General features: G+C 33.4%; 1 protein-coding gene across 1 annotated transcript; it reads right to left on the bottom strand.

Moving 5' to 3' along the window:
* Window positions 1-8,307: 8,307 nt before the first annotated feature.
* Window positions 8,308-9,796, bottom strand: LOC127108402 (zinc finger CCCH domain-containing protein 20). Its single transcript, XM_051045863.1, has one exon. It carries the CDS (start codon window positions 9,779-9,781, stop codon window positions 8,657-8,659), a length of 1,125 nt encoding a protein of 374 aa, XP_050901820.1. The 5' UTR covers window positions 9,782-9,796; the 3' UTR covers window positions 8,308-8,656.
* Between the last annotated feature and the right edge of the window lie 2,775 nt (window positions 9,797-12,571).

Here is a 12,571-nt window from a genome sequence, read left to right as displayed (position 1 = left end):
AGGTTGGTTATGTTACCTTCCCGGATCTCAAGGAAATTGCACTCATATTAGCATTAGGGCCTTTTGGATTCACAACTGTTTGGGAAGGAAGTTGGTTTGATCCTTGGGCTTGCTGCATGGCATTCATTGAAGTGGCAAGCTGTCCAATCTGTGTCTGCAAAGTCTGAATACTGGAATCTGTTCGTTGCTAAAATTGGAGATTGTTCACAGCCATTTGCTTGACAAGATCCTCTAATGAAGGTCCAGAAGGTGTAGAGGTGGAGAATTGGGGAGTGGTATGTGGTTGTGGCAGGGGTATGACTAATTGTTGTTGGGTGGGCTGCTAGTTTCCATATCGAAGGTTTGGATGGTTCCTCCAATTGGGATGATATTTGTTGGTGGACAAGTCAGGAATGTTGTACCCTTTCTGATTGTTACTTTGGTTGAAAAAGTTAGCTGCATATGCTTGAGGCAACTGAGTGACCAACTCATCTTGAAGAATAGGATATGTGTCAGTTGGATGTTTAGTAGAAGTACAAATACCACACAAATTTGTTGTTTGAGATTTACTCACTGCCATTTATTTCACTAAAGAAGTAAGCTCTTCAATTCTGGTTTCTAGAGACCTTTTGGAAGAGGAAACCTGAATCTCATTCACACCTTTTGTTTGGACCATAGAATTATTTGTGGTTGTGAATTGTTGGGAGTTGAGTGACATGTTCTCAATCAGGGCTTTGGCAGCAACTGAAGTTTTATCGATAAGTGCTCCACCACTAGCAGTATCAAGAATGTTTCTATCCATTGGTAACAATCCCTCATAGAAATACTGAATAAGCAGTTGTTCGGTAATCTGATGTTGAGGGCAGCTGGATACTAATTGTTTAAATCTCTCCCAATACTTAGCCAATGACTCATTTCCCTGTCTAATACCACATATTTCTTTTTGGATTGATGCAGCCCTGGAGGTAGGAAAGTATCTCTCTAGGAAGACTTTCTTCAAATCATTCCAAGTCGTGACAGAATCCGGCTCAAGATAATATAATCAATCCTTGGCAGCACCTTGTAGTGAAAATGGGAAGGCTCTCAATTTGATGTGATCTTTGGTGATTCCTTCAGGTTTCGATGGTGTAAAGCAAACAACCTTAAATTCCTTAAGATGCTTATGCGGATCCTCACCTGCAAGACCACTAAACCTTGGCAACAAGTGTATTAAACCATATTTCAACTCAAAAGGAACAGTAACATCAACATATTTAATACATAAACCATTGTAATTCATATCAGGAGCAGCAAGTTGTCTTAGTGTTCTTTGTTCAACCATGTTATTAAAAGCAAGTTCAGAATCAGAATCAAATAAGTTATGCAAATAGTCAGAATCAGAATCGTTAACGGGTTGTGAACTAGTGCTAGCTTGATTTTCTCTATGGCGTGCATGCAAGGCTCTCTTTATCTCAGGATCAAAATCAAAAAGATCGTAACAACCAGACCTAGTAGCCAGAACTAATGCAGCAAAAAATGTGAAAATGCCAACAATGTCCCTATTAGGCAGAAACAAAAAGAAAGAAGAAATATGATCAAAATAAACCAGGTCGGACGAACGGACGCGAATTGGCCAAAACAGAAAATCGGAGGGGCCAAAACACTACAATCGACACCTATGACTCAACTAACTATTAAAAACAACAAGAATTCCCGGCAACGGCGCCAATTTGATCCGCTGTCGCACACAGGTCAAAAATGAGTAATAAAATATAGTAAACGGGAAGCGACACCTCGAGTATCGTATCGCAAGGACTCTTAGAAAATTAACCAAATAAGAAAACAAAATAGGGGGTTTATGTTTTAGTGATCAATTTAGAAAACAAAGCTAAAAAAGGATTAAAATAAGCGATTATAAAATAAGTCAATCTACTGTTTTCGGTTTCCGGCTAATCACTGGTTTTTACCTACCAATTTCCTAAGCGGCTTCGATTTCTATTCAATTCAAATTTTGATTGACAAATGCAAAAGATATATGACAGATTGATATTCCTATATTCAGAATTAAACAAACGGATTAATACAATTGTGAATTAAGCAAACACGATTTACAAACGTGATTTAACGATAAAGCGGCAAAAACGGCGTTCAACAATTAGGAATGCAATCATACAAATTTAATCAAAACCATTCCATAAAATATAGATTAAGCAAATGAAATTTCATAGAATAGAATTGAAAGAGAACGGAATTAAATTGATAGGATAAAAACCTCAAAGCCTTGGAAATTTGGTTACAGCAAATTGACTCTAGAAGATTAGTTCCTCTTCATGATCGCACAAAGCAAAAAGTTATCGTCAATAATGTGTAATATGCTACAGTACAACGACTTCTCTTTTAAACAAAATAAGGGTTGCACTTATAATTCAAACTGGGTCGGAAAACCTAAATTTGGCCCAACAAATAGCCCAAAAGAAATTATTTCCTAAAGTACGAAACTTAAACGAATTATTTGAGACTTATGCACTCCGAATCAGCTTTCGGCTTCAACACAAAAGTTGTACCTCTTTCTCTTAGTTATGATCCGAATAGTGGACAGGTATCAAATAACCGCTAAAACTAAAAATAGCAACCGAAAATAGATTAAAGGCAAACATGAACTTAAATCTAAAAACATGATAAAATAGTAAAATAAGCAAAATAAAGTAGATAAATGCCTAAGTACAATTATAGAAGAATGTGCATCAAAATGCACTGATCATACTTCAAAAAGGTTCATCATAAAAGTGTTCTTTCATTCTGATTCTATCTTTATAGGATTATACATCTCAGGGGGAGCTTTGTGCTTCTGTAAGATGTATTCTTCTATGATTACCCTGTACAAAAATGTACATCAAAATACATGTTTTGTCATCATCAAAAAGGGGGAGATTGTTAGAACAAGATATCGTTCTGCATCCATACCTTGAGTTTTAACGATAACAATATTGTATTTGTGTGAGAACAATTTTGGTACCCTAATGGTTTGTTATTATGTAGCTTTAACAGTCAGTTCTGATTTTGAATATATGATGTACAACGTCATCAGTTTCTGAACGATGTGTTCCAAACCCACTTTCTGCGCCAGCTATTAGAAATTCTGAAAGATGTTCAATATTGCTGCTGTAATGTTCTTTCAACTTTTATGCTGATTCACTCTTGAGAAGCTTCTGAGGAGACAATATGTTGTTGCTGCAATATTCCCTCAGCTCATGCTTCTGGACGTGACTCTAATCAGCAAACTTATGAAGAATGGTAAGCTTTTGAAGTTGTGTTATGTAGCTGAAGATTATGAAGATCTCAAGTCAGACTATTGAAGTTATCAAGGTTCTGACTGAAGATTCTGAAGACTCTGAAGATACTGAAGATCTCAAGCCAGACTATTGATGTTGTCAAGTGTAGGTGTTTAATTGGTTGCATTAGATGGTAAAACACTAGCTGGATTCTAATGTCTTGACTGATGTCATGACATGGTGTGTATGTGTGACTACACTGTAGGTTAGAATATCTAACTGCACTCTGATGTCTTGACTAATGTCATGACACACTTGAGTAGGTACTGCAGGATTAGCTAATACAGGATTTATTGAATGTCAAACTGGATGTTGTGACATTCATCCCTGTCAGCAGATACTAAGGAATAGAACAGTTGGTGTTCTGTTAGAACTTAGTATTTATTTCCAGTCTGGTTATCAAGGAAATACCAGACCTGGCATAAGGCCTACTGTCTGAATGTCAAACTGGATGTTATGACATTCATCATTGACAGCATATACTGAACAATAGACAGAGTGGTGTTCTGCTATACTTCAGCATGTTTCTTAGTCTGTTCTTCAAGAGGATAACAGAACTGACTTAAGGCCAAATGTGTAAATGTCAAATTGGATACTTTGACATTTATTAATGTAAGCTGTTACCGTAGTATGGTCATTTTGGTCATATACAGGTCAGCAAAATTGTACAGTCTGTTTTCTGGAAAAACAGACTTAGCATATGATCCTTGATGTCAAGCTGAATGTCGTGACATTCATTCCTGACAGCATATGCTATATTGTAGGTTGTTCAGTTTTCTGTTTCAGCTTTTTCTCAGGCTATTCTTCAGGGATTCAACTGCTGAGAGAAAATCCAGGAAATCAACAACTAAGCTACATTTAATGAACCTAACAAATAACCTATTTGTTAGTAACCTAGATGTGGAATTTAGGGGAACTCGCGTGACCTTAAATTCAGGAGAATACAAGTGCAAAGGCCCAAGTACTGCAATATAAAAGGAAGTCGTTCCTTCATTCAGAATTGGGGATTTTGAGGCGTGAAGATTTAGTGTGTCCATCATACTTCACTGCTGTATTTTTGTGAGTCTTGTATTAGACATATCTTGTAAGCCAAGCCATTATCACGTAGATGATTGCTTTGGCATAGGGTGTTCATTGAGTTGTAAGTGTTGTGTCGCTCAAAGCTTTTAAGCGTGAGTGCTGTGTATCTTGATTAAAGCTGTTAAGCACAATCAAGAGTTGTTTGAAGTGTGACTTCAAAATTGTCTTTAATATTGATTAAAGGTAGTAATCACTGAGGTGATTGAGGGGGAGTGAGTAGGAACTCTGATCTTAGAGTAAGATTGAAATTGCATTGGGTAGGGATTAAGTGAAGAGTTGTAAACGGGTGAGTTTAGCTTTGAATTAATACTACTGATAGTGGATTTCCTCCCTGGCTTGGTAGCCCCCAGATGTAGGTCATGTTGGACTGAATTGGGTAAACAATTACTTGTGTTATTTACTGCACTTACTTTTAAGTTCTGCATAATTCTTGTCTGCGCAGAATTGGATGTCATAACAACCCGTGTGACATCTAAAGTCTGATAACTAGAATTTCATCAAGGTTCTGACAAAAGATTCTGAAGTTCCTGAATCCAGCTTTATGTTTCTTCATTTCATGCTTCATCAACTTTCATCAGAAGCCAATGAACTTGAAGACAAGATCAAATGAGAACATGATCAAATAGTACATAGTACAAATCGAACATCCTTTTCCACTACCTGATTTCATGGGCAAGGATAGTACTATACATCACAAATGTCACTAATTTTTCGCGTGAAGGATATTACGCAGTATTACTCTTCTCCCATCCAACAGTGGATAGTCGCTCTATGAGCTTTTCCCATTTTGCCCTCCAACGATCTTCTTCTCATGCTATATAAGTGAGACTTGGAGACTTGAAGAAAAGACGTCGGTGATACAATATTTTGACAAGTCTATTTTCTTTTTGAAAACCTATCAATTGTTTGTACACAGTTTTTCTTTAAGTTTTTGTTATTCATTTGTGTAAAATCTGCTTGTGTAGAAGCATTTTGTAACACACAAAATATTATTCAAACTGTTTGTTTGATTCCTTGAGGAGGTTATCCTTGAGAAGACAAAAAAGGTTGTTCTTTGTGAGTCCTTAAGGAGACTAAGGTATAGTTGGATCCTTGAGAAGACAAATAAGGTTATTCTTTGTGATTATTATAATATGTTGATTATAATGGATTAAGTCCTTGTGTATAAGGCAAAGTCACCTTGGCGGGTGGACTGGAGTAGCTTTGAGATTCAAGCGAATTAGGATAAAAATACTTGTGTTTTTATCTCTTTGTTATTAACTTGTTAGTGGTGTTTTTGTTTTGGAAAAATCTTTTGCTAGTAAAACCCAATTCAAATCCCACATTCTTGTGTTTTTCACACCTTCACTTAGGAGGGGATAACACTGAGATGCAACAACTCTTGAAATTGTTGGATGCTAACAGTTACGTGTCTAGGTACCGAACGTGTGAGGATGGAGTTACTGTTAGAGATATATTTTGGACTCATCCTGATTCGATAAAGTTGTTCAACACATTTCCTACGGTGCTCATACTTGATTCAACCTACAAAACAAACAAGTATAGACTTCCATTATTGGAGATGGTTGGTGCTACCTCAACTGAGAAGACATGAAGACCACCAACATGAAACCGCCCCCTTAACCGATAAAAATAAAAGGTGCTCCAACGAAAATGAAGCCTATACCGAATGAGAATTCAACTACACGGTCTCCTTCATATTTTGAACATGTAGACAAAGTTTTTCCCGACTCACCAACTCCAAAATCTCAAAAAAGTGTTGTCAAAGGAGCTCACATTTGCAAATCATCTCTAGCACCAACTCCGACAAATATTCCATTCATCGACGAGATGTCGGTTCGTATGCATAAATATATTAAGTGGATCTTCAATGTTGAGGGGGACGGTAGTTGCGGTCACCGAGCTATTTCGACTTTACTCGATAAAGGAGAAGATAGCCATACATTCGTCTGCCATCAACTTATCCAAGAGTTGAAGACGCATAAAGAATCATACACACGGTTGTACGGAAATAAAGAAAACTTCGACAACATTTATGAGTCTCTTATTCCTTGCCTTAGCGGTCTGGCACCGGAGGCAAAATGGATGAGTTTCCCTGACATGGGTCACCTAATAACATGTGCGTATGATAGAGTGTGTATTGATCTAACACAATATGGTTTTTTAGAAACCTTTTTCCCACTACACATTGTCCCACCTCAAAATTCAAATGATCGTAGTATTGGATGGCTTTCAAAATCAAGTCATTTTGTTCAAGTTTACTTGTAATCGGGATGCCCTATACCACTTACATCACTGGAGTGGACGACTCATTCAACAACAAAAGTCGAGACTTGGCCGGATCATTTTATATAAAGGATCCAAGAATTCGAGAAATATAGCAACATTGAAAGAGAATCAAATGCACAAAAGTCCAAGGGGTACCACCAATAGGTTTAGAGCGGCGACATATGTTTCGTTTCATTTTAATTTCTTGTTTTACCGGACAAATAAGTGTAGGTAATTGTGTCTCAATATAAATGAAGTGTTATATATTCACCCTTTGTTCATATTTTGTCTTAATGCATTTTTGATCTTCTCCATAACAATAATTATGTTTTTTGTAAATGAAAAAACATGTTTTGTTATATGTTCTGTTTTGAGACTGATTCAGGAGAAGTTCCGGAGACGCATCTCCGAAACAAGATAATAGGGTGTGATCCCAGAGATATATCTCAAAAATCAGCAAGGCAGTCATTGAGTTGTCCATGTAACTTTTATAGATTAAGGTGCTCTTATGTTATATTTCACACAAATTGAAAATGTCTCAAAATGTCACAACTAAACATTGACTAGTATGTCGCAAATGTCTCGTTCTCCGGCTCTACACCCGGACGCACGTTCAAACTCAATGAATTCACCTCCTTCGAAAATATCAAAGACAAAATTCATTATCTCCTACCTTACGGGAGATTGTGAAACTCTAGTACCGTTCACCGTCGATTGACAACGGAGGGAAGATTGATTTTAGTAAAATTGAACTCAAGACGCAAGCGGATGTAAGGACTATGTGGAATACTTTTTTACGAAACAAAAGTTTCACTCAAATTGAAAACGACGATTTCAAAATCGGTCGAAGATATTCTGAAGATGTATAAACGTCCACCTAAATATTAAAGTGTAATGTTGCACTTTATGTTGAATTCATCTATGTAATCTTAATTTTATTTTATGAATCTTAATTTCAATTTGAATTTTTATTTTTATTTTTATTTTATTTTATGAATCTTAATTTCAATTAAAAAAAAAATTATTTGGTACTGATATCTCATCTCTAAATTACAATGTGGTACGGTGTATAAACATATAAAGAAGCTCTCAAGAAAAATCATCCATAATCCAACCATTGCATATGTATCAGACTTCAAATCCAATTATTTTCTATAAAAAAACAATCAAATGAAAATGTCAAAATCTGTTTTACATTTCCTTCATCTCAATTTTGTTAAAAACAATTCTACCCTTCTAAATTGGGAACTGGAATGCAAGCATTCCCTTACATTAATTTATACAATTGTTTTTCACGGAATTGTAAATAGTATCGTGCATGATCTTTTGTCTCGTGATAGCACTCACCGCTACGGAAGAATCCAAGTCACTGCCAAAAGCAATCTGTTTCTCAGATTTCTTGACATCTGGATTTTCCCTTGTGACCCACACGTACCACATCCTATTTCAGTTTTCATCTCTATCTATTTCAGAGATTCTTTGTATCACAATTTTATTACACTCCTTATAGACAAGAAAACAACATTGTAAATTACATTTTGTTCTAACACAATACATTACTAACAACATGGATTATAATAATATATAAAAAAAGGACAAATAAAGAGTTCCATTAAAATAAAAACATAAGAATAGTTCAATTCTAAAGCGTGCCGAACTTATCGATGCATTTTCTAATCAAAGCATATATTATATAGATTTGCATATATAATTTACATAATTGAACACATTGAGTCTGGATCCTACATAACATAAGAAATTTCAAATATATACAAAAAAAACTAAGCTTAGGATAATTTTTAAATGAATTACATAAATACAAGAAAACCTTGAAATTCAATTACAGGTCGTCTGGATTTCCTGAAACCCTCCAAAAAATAGCTTAAATATTCTTCACTTAATTTTCCTTCACCCCATAACCTTGAGAAAAAGACATATTTACAAGAATACAATTTTCCAACATTAAATCCTGTCCAAAAGTGAAACCACAGACGACTCCAAAATGAAATCAACATCAGTCACACAAGCTCCGAAACCCACCCAATATCCGGAGCCCCGCCAACATTACCAGACCCGGATCCATCAAAAGAGTTCTCTTTGCTCAGTTTCTCAAACATCTTCACCCTTATATCCCTTCCAGACTCCACCCTCTCCATCACAGGCTCCTCTTCACAGCTCTGATCCCAGAGATCAAAATGGTTAACCCCGCCGCGATTCGGCGGCTGTGTGGGCGTCGTTGGTAAGCTACAGAAACCGGGTCGGATCATGGGTCCTCTCGGGGATCCGAACCGAGGAGAACCCATTTGAACATTCCATGAAGAAGGTAAAGATTTCATCTTCCCAAGATGCAAATTACGCAGAGAAGCCACCATCTCATTCACAGAACCCGGAGGAGACTCCACCGACGGAGAAACAGAATCGGGAGAAGACAAAAACCGAAGCTTTTTAACACAGGAGGATTCAATGGCAAGCCGGAGAGGAGAACCGTCATAAGACTCGACACTCAACGGACTCTGTAGAGTCGTCGGAGCCCTGAGTTGTTCAGTCGTGTGAGCAAAGAAGCAAACACGTCGCCGGCAACTGGTTCCGTCTTTGCATGGCTGAGTCCGGTAACGAGACGGATGAAGCCAGCACTCAAAAACACCATGCGCGAACTCACACGAATCACCTTTCTTGCAACTTCCTTTACGGAACTCCGGACACGAAGTCCCGGAGTATTGAAACTTCCTCGGGTCACGACGGCGGGCCTTCTCGCCGGGATGAGCGAAAGGACACTCTGTCCAATCATGTGACCTACCACGTGCGCATCTCCGAATCTTGAACTCAAACATACGGAAATGGTCATTTGTATACGCATCCGCCGATTCATGACTCGGAAAAAATTCCGAGTCGGAATCGTCTTCATCTTCCATGGATGATGACGGAACATAGTGTTGAAGAGCGTTCAGCGCTTCTTCTAAGTAGAACTGAGAATAATTTATCTCCGCCGTTGGATTCATCATCGATGGCCATGGTGACGGTGCCACGTGTAGGGTTGGATTAGTACGATGGGGTGGTTCCCCTAACATCATCATCGACATAGTGATGGAAGATGTTTTGGATTTGGATAAAGATAAATATTTACTTTGCACCATCTTAGTCATGGTTAGTGAATCTCTTTATAAACAGAAAATTTAACCATGGTTTGGTTTTGAGTAACTGTGGTTGGGTTAAAAATGAATGCGGTTAAAGTTAGTGGGGGGTTTTGTACGTTACCGCGGTCTTATCTTTGGATCTATGGTCACATACTTTTATGGGTAGTATTTACTTGCCACGTAATGAAAAGATGATGATGTGGTGAAACTGCAGGAGAGTTGATTGGTTTGTCACGTAAGGAAAATCACCGCTTTTTGAACTTTAACGCCCCCGGTCTTCCCTAAGCGGTGGAGCATATTAGACGCCATAGATGACAATATCTCTTCACTCAAAGAATAATAATGACACTAATAATAATAATAACAATAATAATAATAATAATAATAATAATAATAATAATAATATATCGATAGTCATATATTGTTAAATTTATTCAGTAAAATAATTTTAAAAAGAGAGTATAATTTAAGAATTTAATGGTACTACACTTTCAATATAAAAAGTATTACAAATGCATACAATCAAAATACTTTAAAATATTAAATTATATAAATAATTTAAAATTTAATAATTAATTTGGCGGGATGCATGATTGTCATTGGTTATTGGTTGACCGTGTAAAAATAATTTATACTGATCGTGCAAAGTCTATTTTCTCATAATTTTAAAATTGTTAAAATTGAATCCATCAACATAATTTTTTATTTTGTAAAATGTGTCTCTAAAATATTTTTACAAAATTACTTTTTTATTATAAAAATAATCACTTTAAAAACTTAAGGGTTAGTTATAGTCTTTTTTTCTTTATTTTATTCAATTTATGAAATTATTTTTTTATTTTAAATTTAAATTATTTTAATTTTTTCACATATTTATATTAAAAATTCATTTGTATATACTTTTTTATGTATAATTTATATTTTTTTAAATTTTACTCAAAAATTATATTTTTGGTCTTTTTTTCTATCTTTTTTTACTAATTTATCTGATTTATAAAATTTATCTCTCTATTTTAAATTTAAATAGTTTTGATTTTTATATTTTAAATTTAAATATTTAAGGTTTTTTAAAAAAATTGTCCTCTTAACAAACAATTATGATGAACGGTCTTAATTAAATTATTAATTACAAATTAAATATTAAAATAAAAAATTTTAAAAATAATTTTTAAAAATATATTTTATCTTTGATCACGAACGAGAAAATATATTAGTGTTATACGAAAAACAATGCTAATAGTTTTTCAAAAAATGATAAAATTGAAGAGTTAGACATTTTCCTATTCATAAAGAGATACTAAAACTCTAATATTCCTATTTTAGATTTTAAAAAAAAACTCAATCTTATTTAATTAACTATTTTAATTATATATATATTATTTATATTTAATTAAATTCTTTTTTAAAAAATAAAATAAAATATTTGTTTATATTATATTTAATTTAATCATAGTCAATTTCCATTTATTTAACTAAATTATGTGTAATTAAAAAAATTATATATGCGCTAATATATTAAATTATTTAAATATTATTAATACATAATAAAATTTTAATTTATTTTATTTCATCATCCATTCCCTTATCAGTATTTTATAGCTTTGATTGTACTTTTATAATAATATTAAATTATTTATTTAATATTATAAATTTAGCAGTATGTAATCGAACATCATTATTATTCAAGTGACAATAATATTATGTAATCTGAAATAAAATTTTTGTTTATGATTACGTGTACAATTAAAATGTAAGAAGATGGATGAAAATTATTTAAATTTAAAATAAAGAAAATAAAATTGTTTAAATTTAAAATAGATGGAAACATTTTGTGAGTTAGATAAAATTGAAAAATCAAATAATAATTTATTTTTTATTTTTTTAATTTAATTGAAATACACTAAGAGTCTAAAAGAATTTTACACTGTCACTTATTCTAAAACGTTGAATGTTTTAAAAAATTTGACTTTTATTTTAATCACATATAAAATATAAAATAATGAAAGGATGATGGTAATGAATTGATTGTGTAAAAAAATTTATTCCGAGAATGCATATTAAATAATCTCTTATTTTTTTCACTGAAAATTGATAGGTGATTATATGGTTACTTTTTAATGATGTGTATTTTTATTATTTATTTTTAAAATTTTATAAAGGTTCTTATATAATAATTTATCAATTTTAATATAATATTTAAAAATAAACACATAATTAATTTTAATTAAAAACTAATGGAGAAAGTTTAAATCCATGCATTATTTAACAATAGATTCATAATAAATTTTAAATTTTAAAATAATATAAATATATTTAAAAAAATTATTTTAAAATATAAAAAGTAATTCCGTTAATGAGATGAAATAGAGACATCTATACAAGTCAAAACTTAAATATGTTTGTCACAATTAAAAAAAACAGAATCTAAAACCTTTTTGTTGATCTTAATTCTGAAGGAAATAATATTTTTTAAATTTTTAAAAATTCGAATATATCATGCTTTAAGATAAAATTCTTATGCTTATTTTTTAACCAATATTTTAAAAGACTCATCAACAATTTTCTTTAAAGAAATACATGTATCACATGATTCATATCGACGACCCATTGAGAAACCCACAATATTGGTTTGGAGGAAGCAAGCAAGATAGTTCAATTAGTGACAGGAAATTGGTGCCCAAAGAAAAGTCTGAAGTTTCATTTATTTATCGTTGCATAAAGTCATACATGTTTAATGTGGATAGGCATAGTATTGAATTTCATTTCTTGTGATGAAGATATGGAAAGTAATGCATGCTA

This window comes from Lathyrus oleraceus, chromosome 7 (assembly GCF_024323335.1).
Source record: "Lathyrus oleraceus cultivar Zhongwan6 chromosome 7, CAAS_Psat_ZW6_1.0, whole genome shotgun sequence".
NCBI lineage: Eukaryota > Viridiplantae > Streptophyta > Magnoliopsida > Fabales > Fabaceae > Lathyrus > Lathyrus oleraceus.
Note: the sequence above shows the minus strand (reverse complement) of the source record. Positions and strands in the feature narration are given on the sequence as shown.